Below are 15,427 nucleotides of genomic sequence, written 5' to 3'. Positions count from 1 at the left end.
TAATGAGTGCACAATTGATAGATTTTCACAACTGATCTTTTCAGTCACCGTACGCCCTCTGTTTGTTAGCTTCCCAAGTGGACTACTGACTTTGCCTTGAGAGTTAGGCAAATTTCTGGCCTAACTAAAATTGGTGATGATGTAATGCATCTTTAAAAATGAATCTGGCTTGTGATTGGTCGCCCAGATCTCGTTATTGTTTAAATCCTCCCGACGCGTACTGGTACCATTATAACTATATACATGGTACACAACTATCTAGGGAATGCGGCGCTTTTGTGCTGGTGGATGAACGTATGCATCTGGCGCGTATTGTACCACCATGCTTAGTCTTGTGGTTAGATTTTATTGATAAACAAGTATGATTGACAGTGTGTGAGTCCCGGGGTAAAGTTCTGCTTAAAAGTGAAAGTCCATAGTCGGTTTTTCGGATAATAAACTGGCAGATTCTAAAATTAGAATTGTTCAGTATTGAAGTGTCATTATAATTATGCCATTATGATATGTTGCATTCAATAATATAAGCCTACGTAGGGCCTATACTTTACTTTTACTGTCACAAATATAATTATATAGCCTAAACTTTTTCATAACCATTTTATACTAGTATTTTGATGTAGGCCTACTAAATATCAGTATAATTTCGAGTTCAACTGAATGCGTTCATCATGATTAATAACATTTTTATTTATCAAAAATCGACTATGGCATAGTCTAGGGTACAGACAACCCTCATCATGTGAATAAGCCTACCATGTATAGGCATATACCGTACCATGTATACGATACATAATCGCTGACGACATTCATTGCGCACGCTATTCAAAAAGATAATGGAATACAGGCAATAAATAATATCACCGAATATTCTATTATTTCGGAAGTCCTACCACTGCATAATTATCCTATACACGATACAAATACTTGTGAATGTCAAAACCACTAAAAAATAATCAATTTCAAAACATTTTTTTTTAAATCGTAACTGCGCGGCTAATAAAAAAAGAACTAGTAGAGCGGCTACCGCACCATAGCTGAACCATGTGGCACTCTTATATTGTGGTAGACCACTGTCACCTTCTTGGCATTTCGAGATAGAGACACAAAATAGGAATATTTACCAGAGTCTTATGAGGAGTAGCACCCCCGGTGGGGAAATTATTATTATTATATTCTGTATTTTTTTAATCTTTTTCATTTGACCCCACTCAGGGGGGGGGGGCATATCTTCTTGACATTTCAAGATATGAAAAGGACCCACAATATGAATATTGACCCAGGTCTACGAGGAGTGTCACCCCCGGTAGGAACATTACTTTTATTTCGATTCGTTACTGTTTTCTCTTTTATTTGACACCACTCGGGTGTCATATCTTCTTGAGATTTTGAGATATATGTAAAGGACCCAAAATAGAAATATTGACCCAGGTCTTATGAGGAGTGTTACCCCCGGTGGGGAAAATAATTTAAATTCTTTGCTTCTTTCTCTTTCATTTGATACCACTCGGGGGATCATACCTTCTTGGCATTTGGAGATATGAAAAGGACCCAAAATATAAATATTATAATTCAGGTCTTATGAAGAGTGTGACCCCGGTGGGGAAATTATTTTTCATTATATTCTTTACTTTGTTCTCTTTCATTTGACACCACTCGGGGGTACATACCTTTGGCATTTTGAGATATGAAAATGACCCATATGAATATTGACCCAGGGCTAATTATGAGTGCCACCCCCGGGTGGGAAAGTAATTGTATTATTTTTTAATTGTATTATATTCTTCCTCTTTCATTTGACACCACTTGGGGGTTCATACCTCAGTGGCATTTAAAGATATGCCCATTTTAGACGAAAAGGTTAGTTAGCTAGTTAGTAACCTACAATCAACGAAATTAATGTTGACACACTGTGGCATGGCATATACTACGTAAATCGCCACCCCTCTCCCCCAGTTCAATGTTGATGAAAGCACTTTTCCATTGGGCTCTCCAGTCTCCCCAACATTGATTGAGGGGGAATGGGGGAGGGAAGGGGAAAGGAGAAGGTATGTACTTCTCATCAAACATAGTTATACTAATTTCAATGAATTATCAGAGCGGCAATGAAGAGTTGCAACATATTGTCAAGGTGTGCCAACTAATAATTTCGTTGATTATATTATATAGTAGGCCTAACCTATTCATTCATTCATTCACATTATGTAACATTATGATACCATTTCATGGTTCAGCAAAAATAAAGGCTAGGCCTATGTGCACATTCAATATCTTCCAAGTTTTTTTACGAATACACAGACCTATAATTTAGATCTGCATCTTCCTCAGGACTAAAACTTTTTTAGATTTCTTAGTATTATCCGTGCAGTGAGATTAGAAATACCGTAAAACCTCGTCTACAAGCATATAGAGTATTTCTGCGGAAAGCTAAATTAATGCAGGCGCCTGGAGTTTGAGCAAATAAATTACAGATCCAAGCATATACAAACAAGTATTATTGTAAGACAAATCTATTGTATTGGCATATTTACGCATCAAAAACACTATATATGTTTGTAGACGAGGGTAAGCTGGAATCCCCCGGTTGTGGTCAAAAATTTTAACTTTACACATTGGAATTAAGGAAATAAATACCTTTCTTTTAGATTCCAGATCACCCAAACCGGGGGGATTCCACCAATGGTACGTACACAAAATATTTCTACGCCATTCAAGTCTCAAAGACAGTAATCACGACAAATGATCAGGAATCGGCGATATAGTAACAATATATTAACAATACATTCCGGCAGTATACCTTTAACATGTTTGATAGAAAATAGGGCAAACGGAAGAGTTCAAGTTCAACGTGCATATGCACAGTGGGGATCGTTACAGGTCTAGAATATTCAATTGCAGAGAATTGTGAAGTATTTAGATCACAGATCAACGCTGTTTTATAGTGCACTTACATGACAGGTGTGATGGCAATAGATGGTCTAATCACATGATTATAATGATATGTGTCCTAAATATTTATGTAATCAATTTGAAAATTTGTTCATAATGCTCATGATAACAAAACAAGTAGTCATTCTTCAAACACATTGATTGTGCCCAATACAATTCTAATTGTGGTATTAAAACGTATATTAATAATATTGTATAATGTAATAATTTACCCCCTTCATTTCGTGTGAACCTTGAAACTCTAGTCTTTGCATCATTGCTTTTGCATCATTGCTTCTGCAAGACAAGCATCATTGCTTCTGAATTATAATAATTTATTATTATTGTATGTATTTTTAGATTTATTATATTTATTATATATTGTTAATGTAGCCTACTTAAAATGTATTTATATTTTTGTATAATCTTGCAAATATCATGGGTTGTTTTTTTGTAGATATTCTGTAAATCATGAAAATATCATTTTACTTTATATGCATGCGGACCTGCTTGAAGCAGTGTTAGCCACTGAAGTAGTTTAAGCCCCTCAATAAAGATTTCACAAATCAAAATCAAAAAAGAAGTTGCAACAACGAAAAGTATAATAAAGGAAAACAACTGTTTATCTGAAAGTATCATATGCGGTGTTTTGAGTTATGATATACCGTAAAACCCCGTCTACAAGCATATAGTGTGCTTCTGATGAAAGCTACATTAATCCAGTCGCCATTATGGAGTTTGAGCAAATAAAGTACGGATCCAAGCATATACAAACAAGTATTATTTTAAGACCGATCGATTGTATTGATATATTAACGCTTGCTTTGAATTAATTAAGCTTTTATAAAAAAAATACTATATATGCTTGTAGACGGGGTTTTACGGTATAGGCCTACTTGGGAATATGTAGTCGATCTTGGGTCCACATCCACTGTTGCCAAATAATCGGGTTGCTTCACATCTGTATTACGGCAAATACAGGGGACATACAGAATCTGCTCACAGGGGGCTTTCATTGCGTCCACGGGCGATTTGTACCCCGGTCCGTTCATTCCACATCCTGTCAAAAAAAGTTGGAAAGTTGAGAAAGTTCATTGAGCTCCAAAAACTAGAAATTCAACATAATTTTATGATATTCTTGCTGTTACTTTTTATGTTTAGAATCCAAACATTTTGTGTCAATTCAATGTTCAATTCCTAAACATTATCCATCCCGGGCAATATGGCATTCTAAACATGTTGCATGTTCTAAACATGTTGCATATTCTAAACATGTTGCATGCTCTATGCCTATACGTGTTGCATGTTCTAAACGTGTTGCGTGTTCTAAACGTGTTGTATGTTCTAAACGTGTTACATGTTCTAAACGTGTTACATGTTCTAAACATGTTGCACGTTCTAAACATGTTGCACGTTCTAAACGTGTTGCATGCTCTATACGTGTTACATGTTCTAAACGTGTTACATGTTCTAAAGATGTTGCACGCTCTAAACATGTTGCACGTTCTAAACATGTTGCACGTTCTAAACATGTTGCACGCTCTAAACATGTTGCATGTTCTAAACATGTTACACGTTCTAAACATGTTGCATGTTCTAAACATGTTGTATGTTCTAAACATGTTGCACGCTCTAAACATGTTGCACGTTCTAAACATGTTACACGTTCTAAACGTGTTACATGTTCTAAACATGTTGCACGTTCTAAACATGTTGCACGTTCTAAACATGTTGCATGTTCTAAACGTGTTGCATGCTCTATACGTGTTACATGTTCTAAACGTGTTACATGTTCTAAACGTGTTACATGTTCTAAACATGTTGCACGTTCTAAAGATGTTGCACGTTCTAAACATGTTGCACGTTCTAAACATGTTGCACGCTCTAAACATGTTACACGTTCTAAACATGTTACACGTTCTAAACATGTTACACGTTCTAAACATGTTGCACGTTCTAAACATGTTGCACGTTCTAAACATGTTGCACGCTCTAAACATGTTGCACGTTCTAAACGTGTTACACGTTCTAAACGTGTTGCACGTTCTAAACAATTTGCACGTTCTAAACATGTTGCACGTTCTAAACATGTTGCACGTCATTCTAAACATGTTGCACGTTCTAAACATGTTGCACGTTCTAAACATGTTGCACGTTCTAAACATGTTACACGTTCTAAACATGTTGCACTTTCTAAACATGTTGCACTTTCTAAACATGTTGCACGTTCTAAACATGTTGCACGCTCTAAACATGTTGCACGTTCTAAACATGTTACACGTTTTAAACGTGTTGCATGTTCTAAACATGTTGCACGTTCTAAACATGTTGCACGTTCTAAACATGTTGCATGTTCTAAACGTGTTGCATGCTCTATACGTGTTACATGTTCTAAAGATGTTGCACTTTCTAAACATGTTGCACGTTCTAAACATGTTGCACGCTCTAAACATGTTGCACGTTCTAAACATGTTGCATGTTCTAAACGTGTTGCATGTTCTAAACGTGTTACATGTTCTAAAGATGTTGCACGTTCTAAACATGTTGCACGTTCTAAACATGTTGCACGCTCTAAACATGTTGCACGTTCTAAACATGTAGCACGTTCTGTTTAGAACATGCAACATGTTGCAGGTTTTAAACATGTTGCACGTTCTAAACATGTTGCACGTTCTAAACATGTTGCACGTTCTAAACATGTTGCATGTTCTAAACATGTTGCACGCTCTAAACATGTTGCACGTTCTAAACATGTTGCACGTTCTAAACATGTTGCACGTTCTAAACATGTTGCATGTTCTAAACGTGTTGCATGCTCTATACGTGTTACATGTTCTAAACGTGTTACATGTTCTAAACATGTTACATGTTCTAAACATGTTGCACGTTCTAAACATGTTGCACGTTCTGTTTAGAACATGCAACATGTTGCAGGTTTTAAACATGTTGCAGGTTTTAAACATGTTGCACGTTCTAAACATGTTACACGTTCTAAACATGTTGCACGTTCTAAACATGTTGCACGCTCTAAACATGTTGCACGTTCTAAACATGTTGCACGTTCTGTTTAGAACATGCAACATGTTGCAGGTTTTAAACATGTTGCACGTTCTAAACATGTTGCACGTTCTAAACATGTTACACGTTCTAAACATGTTGCACGTTCTAAACATGTTGCACGCTCTAAACATGTTGCACGTTCTAAACATGTTGCACGTTCTGTTTAGAACATGCAACATGTTGAAGGTTTTAAACATGTTGCACGTTCTAAACATGTTGCACGTTCTAAACATGTTACACGTTCTAAACATGTTGCACGTTCTAAACATGTTGCACGCTCTAAACATGTTGCACGTTCTAAACATGTTGCACGTTCTGTTTAGAACATGCAACATGTTGCAGGTTTTAAACATGTTGCACGTTCTAAACATGTTGCACGTTCTAAACATGTTACACGTTCTAAACATGTTGCACGTTCTAAACATGTTGCACGCTCTAAACATGTTGCACGTTATGTTTAGAACATGCAACATGTTGCAGGTTTTAAACATGTTGCACGTTCCAAACATGTTGCATGTTCTAAACATGTTGCAGGTTTTAAACATGTTGCACGTTCTAAACATGTTACACGTTCTAAACATGTTGCACGTTCTTTACGTGTTCTGTACATGTTCAAGTGATAGCAATAATGGAGCAATAATTATGTGTACCCCGGGGTGGTGAATTATAGAAGGGGGTCAAAGATTTTTGGCAGGCCAAAGGGGGGGGTCAAGCGAATTTGGCATCTCGAAGGGGGGGGGGGGGAGCGATCGGGCACAGATATTTTGGGCACCGTTCTATTTTACGCCCTAAAAACGTGTAGGAAAACATTAGGAACACGCTCAAATATGCAAAATTAAGGCAACTTAATCTTCATTAGGCCAATAAAAAAAAATTGTTTGCTTGCCCTCAAATGAATTTTTAAAATTGGGTCGGTCGGTCGGGATTTCTTTATTTTTTTCTTCTTTTTTTAAAAAAATTACTAGCAAACTCTACTGATTGTATTAATTAAGTCTCAAAATATGAAAAATCAGACAGTTTTGGTGTCAAAATGTATCAACTAACATTACAAAGCAACTAAAATGTTGAACACAAGTTCTAAAATACTTTTTTTACATTTTCAGAATGCAAAATTTGAAAAAAAAAAAAAAAACTTTTTCAGGAATTTCCAAAAATAGGGTCGGTATTCTTTTGTACAGTAAATAGAAAAAAAAACCTTTTTCTGATTTCCAAAATTAAGGTCGGTCGGTTGAGGGCAAGCAAACAACTTTTTTTTTTGGCCTTAGATACAGTGTATCCCTCAAAATTGAATATTGCTGCATGTAGGCCTATGGCGAGGCGAACAAAAGTGCTAGTGATGAACGTGGAGAAAGTTTATTAAATACATTGCTTCGTGCGTCAGCAATAAACTTAAGGTTTTTAAATTCGGGTTCCTCCGAATCTTAGTGTGGGGGGGGGGAAGGAGGTGGCAAATATTTTTTGGCACGTCAAAAAAAAAGGGGGGGGCAAAGGTTTTTGATACCTGAAAAGGGGGAGGCAAAGATTTTGGCACGGCCCCCAAAGGGGGCGGGGGTGGCAAGCGATTTTTGGCCGACCATTTTGAGAATTCACCACCACGGGGGTAGGCCTATACACATAGTTATTGCAGAGCCCCTTAGATGCACTGCTTTCACTTATACACCAAAAACTTTTGACTCAATATATGAACAAGTTATCTAAATAACATATATTATTAAACATTATAGATTGGGCTTGCATCGGATGATGACCGTGATGTTATAAAAGGCAACTCAGGTTTAAGTTAAGTTTAAGTTCAGGTTATTCCACCACCCCTATTTCCTCCGGAAATAAAATGTGTTGCCGCCACGCACTGCACTCATTACACATTAAAAAAACCTGTGTTTAGCCTAAAGTGAACACAATCTTGTTTTCACTTTGCAAACATGTTTATAAAAGCATAAACACTAAATATCAATGTTCAGTGGCCAGCTACAAACACTATCCATCAATATTCTCAAAAAGATGTTTAGTGTTTAAAAAAAATACTAAATACGTTTATAACCGAAGGCAAGAATGTGTTTAGGAAAGTGTTTAAAGTAACCCAGGCAAGAAGAATCAGTACAAATGGGTAAAATGAGCATTAGATTATTCTTTTATAAAATAATTTGCAATTTTAGCTTTAATTTGCTTTTTATTTGATTCCAATCGGACGTTTGGTTCCAAATCTGTGGGCGTTCAAAGATAATTAGGTGACGCGAAATTGTGACCCCTTTCGTTTTCGCCTATACAAACGTATGTATTGTATTTCTAGAAAATTAACTGCGTCGACATTTGATGAAGGAAGCAAAGAAGCGAAGAATAATTATAATGTCGTAATTGAATATTTTATTACACGAATTTTCGGGCCTCGCCCTTCGTCAGGTGACAAAAATAGTGTTGTGAGGCCTACACAAGAGAAACATTGTATTTCTTATGTATTACATTGTTTTTACCCTGCGATATTTAAGGTTTTATCAATAAAAAATAATAAAAACAGGTTATATCATTGGGAAAGTTTGTTTTATTGGCGGTTTGGCCTAAAATAATAATTGTGTGAATAAAATATTGATTCAACGGCTCGAAATTTGCATAATTACCGCAAAAAAACAAAAAACAGTGTTTCTAGACTTTAAATGCAATTTGCGCAAAATGCCATTTTCTTAAAGGCAGCATCTTGCGCGCAGCTTTTTTTCAATACCCCATGTCCAAATTAGCTGAAATTTCACAGGGATGATGGAAAGACCTTTTCTGAGACATTTACAGAAGGAATTTATTTTATTTTGCGAAAAATAGGCAATTATGCCAGAAATAATGCCGAAAAATCGCAAACCTTGGAATTGTCAAGGTCGTTCACCCTCAAAATTATTATTTTTGCTTATTTTCTCTCTGTAACTTTCAAGATCATGTCTTTAGCTATCCATTCTTTCAAATTTTGGGAAAAAAATAATTAGATTAAGGAGGTGAAAAACTGCGCGCAAACTATATCCTTTCAAAATCCAAAATGGCCGCCGTTTCCATAGCAACCAACATTTGCGGACCAATTTGGGGTGATTTTTGGAAGTCGATTACCTAAGGTAGTATGCTGACCAAATATAAAAGCCCTGGGTTAAATATTACAGAAAATCACTCTGACCTCGCCTGGGTTACCTTAAGGGTATGCCTATACTAACGAGTCGGAACTTGATGAAATCATGCATTATGAATAGGGCTGGTGTCGACAAGGCTATTGTCGACAATATTGTCGAGAAAAAATAATCATTAAAAAAGTAGAGAAATGCTTAAGATATGTTTAACATCGACATTTTTTTGTCGACATCTTGCCGACATCGGATCTTGAGACTTAACGATTGTCGACAATGTAAATTCTACTCGACAACAGCCCTAATTATGAAAAGAAAAAAATACCATGGCTTCAATGGGACTCGAAATAGCAATCTGTTACTAGAGGCGTAGCCAAGATTTAGTGTGAGGGGCAAAGCCAAATTTTCGTCTCCATTTTTGTCATTTTTGTGCCATTTTTATTCATTTTAAGGACAGTTTACCATGTTTACTCTTTGCATAATTTTTTTGGTGGGGGATTTTGTACCCTACCCCGGCCGCGAACTATTTTACCGTAGTTAACATTTGAATAGGGAGCCCGTTTAAGCAACTGTATACGTGGTGTCCCGCCTATTAGGGTTAGGGTTAGGGTTAGGGTTAGGGTTAGGTTTAGGGTTAGGGTTAGGGTTATAGGGTTAGGGTTAGGGTTAGGGTTAGGGTTAGGGTTAGGTTTAGGTTTAGGTTTAGGGTTAGGGTTAGGGTTAGGTTTAGGGTTAGGGTTAGGGTTAGGGTTAGGGTCTTAGGGTTAGGGTTAGGGTTCAATATTGATCGGAGACAGGGCCTATATACGTATTAACTAGTAATATAGTATATCGTGTATATACGCTTTATTCCGTAATCAACAAGTATGATAGAAAGACGGCTTTCTGGCAGAACTACTCGTAGCATAGTGGTATAGCGTCTGACTATGGATCGATAGGTTGTTGGTTCGAACCCCGGTCAATTCTTGGTAGAATTTTAAATATAATATAGTTCGTTTCTTTTTGTTAAGTAAGAAGAAATACTTAGTAATAATGGCATGTGGAATCTAGCCTCATAATACATGTAATACTATACATTATGTATTATAAGTTTCTCCTATTCAAATGTTAACTACGGAAAAAAAATTCGCACCCCGGCCACTCCCATGTCCGTTACTTCCATCCTCCGTGTATAGTAAACAGTTTAACGGGTTCATCGTCGGACAAGTATAGAACTGTCATTAAGTCAAGCTTTCGTCAGAAGTAGCTCTGACTTCTTCAGGACAAAGTACCTAAGCAGAGATGCCAGTTTTCAGGTTTTAACCTGAATTCAGGTTTTTTGTGAGTTCAAATTCCCGCGTTTGTATTTATTTTCAGCCTGTTTTGGGGCTTTTTGGCCTGCATTCACGCGCTTTTCAGGTGAAACTGACTGGCATCTTTGCTAAGAATGAGACATGTAGGCCGCCCCTTGTCTACTGGTGGCTCTGAAAAGAGCCGTTCACTGAAGACTGTTCCTTGTCAACAGAGAACAAGCAGACCTCACTTATCTGCTAATGTAAAAGGTTTAGTGGGTCTGGCCAAACCCTATACATTAGTAGATAAGCGAGGTTCGTTTGTTTTCTGTTGACAAGGGGCGGCAGGGGCTATGCTTCCTGGCACGTTCGTGCAGTGAGAATAGATATCCGTGCAGTGACAATTAAAAATCCGTGCTTAAAGTATTTCTATACTAGTTTCAGCCCGAAAAATGACTAAGAAACTACAGAAGTTCCCCACAAGGTAAGACTGTTCTGGTCGGAAATTCTTATCCTAAATTGTAGGCCTATGGTTGGTGATCAATTGGCGGGGGAAATCAAGCAAGCAACAAAAAAACCGGAAAGGATTTGCGCGCTTCTTGCGCAATTGTCCCAGTTAAACAGGCCAAAAATTATGACCATTTTTTTTTTAACTTTCTAATAAAAAAATTATTACTTGGGTCCTTCACACCTTACCCAATTCGAACTCTAATTTTTCAATTCCCTGCAATGTGTCCAGCTTATACTGGATATTTTGTAATTCACACCACTTCAATAATTTGCACACATTCCTTTTGACATTTGAAAAACCCGCCCACAAATTTGTATGTTTCTTTGATAGAGAATGAATTTTTTTTTAATGTAAAGGTAAATATGAAAATAACAACAAAGTAAAGGCTAAATTTAAATCGTTTTTGATAGAACGCATTTTTTTTTTCATTGGTTACAATTTGCTTTTACTCTAAAGTAAATTCTCCGGCTTGCTATACAGTACGCAAAAAAGTGCGTAGCCTTAATGCTAAACACTGACAGCATGCTGCAGTCGATTTCGAGAGTTTGGATTGAGACACCGCACAAACGAACTTGAACACGTCCTAATCTGTTCCGTTGACATTTGTGAGCGCAAACGTAAAGATAGTGTAACAAAATGCTCTTCAGTTCAAAGTACACCATTTGCCTATTTGTTTATTTCAAGGATTTTCTAGTTACGTAAATAATATGTTATATAATGACCAATATTGTTTAAATGGCGTGAAAAATCAAACAACTTGATCTTGTTTCTTTGTAGAGCAATCACACTGACTCCTTATTAAATTACAAAACCCTGATCGAAACAAGTTTTTTTTTTCAATTCAAAATGTACGGACGGTAAGGCCAAATAAAAAAATAAACATGTTTCACGTCCCCTCCCGCTTCCTTTTTTGAGGTTTCCTCAAATATATTTTTATTTTTTTAAATTTAGCTATAACTTTTCAAAAAATATGTCTAGGAAGTTGAGATGCTTTCTATAGCCTTGTTAAGATACAAGAAACATTTTAGGAAGGTTTTGTGATCATTAGAGGGGGTGTAACTCCCAGAACAACAAATAAAAAGGGCCTCCTCCTTTTCTAGGCATTATTGTATACGCTAAAACAGCTCTAAGTATGGGTATTTACACCAATTTTGCGATAAAAAATTTAAAAAATAAAAAGCCCCCTCTTCCTCCTTTTTTTCGAAAACCCGGACGTGAAACATGTTTCATTTTTTACTTGGCCTAATACTAAAGATGCAGTGCCTCACAGTGTCATCGCCCCGATATCTTCATGGCAGAAATCGCCATGGTAGGATGAATCCACCGCCACTCATGGCCATTTTGTATCGACCTGTTTAATAGTTTTGAGTCGCATAATGGGCCGAAGGACATCTGACTAAGGATACTGACAATTCAGTATCGAAGTTACGTAATGTTACTATGTCAACGGGATCACGCGCTAGAGTAATGAACCACGATCGAAATGATCACCACATAAAGTATATGGCACTCGAAGGCATACCAAAGTAGCGTGATCCGGTAACCAAGAGAATTACGTAACCACTTCGATGCTGAATAGCCCCGATTAGCTCGGTGACCGACCTCGCTGTGTATTAGTCAAGCATGGTACGCTATAGGTCATATGCTTTTAGACTACCTCAACGATTGGCCTATATGCGCTATATAATTCGGCACATATAAATCAGAATTATTGTTAGTTTTTGACTCAAGATGCAGGCTACTTTCTCAAGACGCAAGCTAACGACTATCGTATCTGTTCAAAATATATATTCAAGTGCAAGGAACCACATCTGGTTTCTTTATACGAAATCATTTACGGGTGATATTCATCATTTTCTACCCCGGTATCCAAAGATTTTCTTCTCATAACAAACTCGTGCATAGCAAATTCACGTGTATCGATCCCGGGTACTTATTTTAGTATCTCTGCTGACAAAGTAATTATTAGCCAGGCGATGTCGGTGTGTGTCGGCGAATGAAATACGAGTGTTTTTTCTCTAACTTGACATGAAAAACGCAATATACAAGTTAAAGATTAAAAAACAACCTCTTAAAGGCCAGGTCTATTGCAAAAACAAGTTTATCTCTATTCGAAGAGAATAATTATTACATTACAAGTTGACACTCGTTGCAATTTTTTATGCGTATTTCTCCTGAGAGAAACTGTGTGGGTAAAGTTCAGCCTCGTACGTGTTCTTCCTCCGTTTGAAGCGTACGTGTTCTTCCCCCGTTTGGCTGATGACATAGGTAAATGAAGCGGACACTATAATCATGCTCTCCTCATACAATCACAATCAGTAGCAACAATGAGTTGTACTATTATTTACCATAACAATGCTGCATAACAATATGCACACTATTGTTCTCATTTCGGAACAAAGCCCACACAGTATTGTTAGGCCTACTATGCGTTTGCTTTGTAATATATCATCCAACTGAAACTATAACATTGCAATAGACAGGGAAATCAGAATCAGATACATGACTTTGTGGACTTAACGGTTTATATGCTAGTCTCAGATGAAATTCTAAGCTCAAATTATGTATTTATTTTTAGGCCTAATATTTCTCATGATATTGATATACATATGAATTGTAATATCACAATTTACTAATAATTATATAAAAAGAAGCGGCTGGTATGTTTAAAACCATTAAATTTGTAATACTTAATTTAGAGGTTTTTTTCTGTGAACAACAACAGTATACGTTCTGTCCATTGAGAGCGTTTATAGTCCATTTTCTCAAAACGGGCACATCTCATTTCTAGGCCAAATCTGACTCGTTCGAAGGAACTCACGGCTTAAGTTGTTTTTTGCGGAATATCAATTTTAAACGTCTTATTTTCTTAAAAAAGGAGTCATTTTCATTGTCCTCATAGGCCTAATATTAGCTTGCCAATGATATGATGTTGTTTTTGCAATAGACCTGCCCTTTAAGTGTATGATCCTGCCGGCCTGGCCCCCTGTTTGGTATCAGTTGGGGCCCCCTCACTGGTGCTCATTAATGAGTTTAGAAAAACTGGCAGGTTTTATTCTACATCATACCCAATTCTGCCAAAATGACACGCCAATCGGTAACCCCGGGGTGGTTACCATGGATACCGTTGATTCTATTTATACTAGCATCTATTATGTTAATCGACTATTTAAGTAATTAAAAGTAATCCAGACGGGAGTCCAGATTTTAGGTTTACTTTTTTTTATAGTACTTATAATGCTCAAACAAAGAAACAAACTATATTTCCCGAATACATTATGGTCCACAAACGTTGGCCTGGTCAACTGGCCAGTTGGTAGACGACCTTGTCCTTATAGATCACACCCCTGTATACTTGTATACTTACCCAATTGGGCGCATTGGTCTCCACTGAAAACCCACCCATCGATATACCAAAATCGCTGAAAAGGTACCCCAAAACCGTGGCACATCCCCGTATACCTCCCCCGGGAAAAGAATATGGTTCAGCATAGTCACCTGTGCTGGTGCCAGCTGATATCGACCTGAACGTTCAACATGTTCTGTCCATGGATGTCCATGCATCAAAAATCGTATTATGAGATCTATGTTTATTATAAAGGCCATCTTAAAAATAGATCCGTCTTAATTCGCTCGCATTTAGTGAAATCGTCTGCTTTTTGCGCGCTATGCCGCCTGGATTGAGTAAATTTTAGCTCTTTATTTTTTTTTTCAAATCTACCACACGTCACAAATCTCACGTCTGACATCGCCAGACGCCAAAATAGCCTAAATCGTAAATCTCAATAAAATCTATTCTTCATCTATTCTTGCATCTTGTCAAAAAGCCAGGTCAAAAAGCCCGCAAAAAGCTAGCTCTTCCTACCGATTAAAAAAAAAACCTAAACAAAAACGCATTCGAATTGCGCATTAGGATTTCAACTTAAAAAGGGCTTCGAGACGAACTATTAACATGATCATATAAAGAACATAATTACTTTTTATAATATTACTTACAATAAAATAGAATGAATAAAATTAAAATAAATAGCAGAGATATAAAGTAGGCCTACCTGTTGCGAGAGCCATTTTGAATGTTGTAATGAGACACCTGTTCTGCTCCACGCGTGTATAGTACGTGTACGTTGACCGCGACCGTTCACTTCATTCAATGTGCAGAACTATGAGCACCGCTGGAGGCATGCTAGTGGTTTTTATCTATTGACACAAACCCGGGGTGCAAACAATGACAATCGGTATTTCTATTTCGTAAGTTTGCTCAGGAATTTAGGCCCCTAGAATTGATTGATTGATTGATTGTATATAGGAACGAGTAAACCATAATGCTCTCCGTATGCTCTAGCACTGCTCACATGCATCCTTGCTCTACCCCATCCCTGCTCTACCCGGCCCCATCGGGATGCCCTACCCATGGGTGTTCTCCCGGGGGTGCTCTACTTGGTGGTAGGCCGAGTGTGCTATCAACTGAAGTATTAGGCCAAGTAAAATAAAAAACATGTTTCACGTCCGGATTTTTGAAAAAAAGGAGGAGGAGGAGGGGGCTTTTTATTTTTTATTTTTTA

The 15,427-nt window shown here is 37.2% G+C and overlaps 1 protein-coding gene across 2 annotated transcripts in view; it reads right to left on the bottom strand.

Moving 5' to 3' along the window:
* Positions 1-14,974, bottom strand: part of LOC140142862 (methanethiol oxidase-like) — a 72,426-nt gene extending 57,452 nt beyond the window's left edge. For both annotated transcript variants that reach the window (XM_072164883.1, XM_072164884.1), the window contains exons 1-2: positions 14,918-14,974; positions 3,822-3,985 (exon numbers count right to left, since the gene is read on the bottom strand). In XM_072164883.1, coding sequence (XP_072020984.1) covers positions 3,822-3,985; positions 14,918-14,933 — 180 coding nt within the window. In that variant the 5' untranslated portion in view covers positions 14,934-14,974. The remainder of the gene's footprint in view (positions 1-3,821; positions 3,986-14,917) is intronic.
* Between the last annotated feature and the right edge of the window lie 453 nt (positions 14,975-15,427).

This window comes from Amphiura filiformis, chromosome 20, assembly GCF_039555335.1.
Source record: "Amphiura filiformis chromosome 20, Afil_fr2py, whole genome shotgun sequence".
Lineage (NCBI taxonomy): Eukaryota > Metazoa > Echinodermata > Ophiuroidea > Amphilepidida > Amphiuridae > Amphiura > Amphiura filiformis.
Note: the sequence above shows the minus strand (reverse complement) of the source record. Positions and strands in the feature narration are given on the sequence as shown.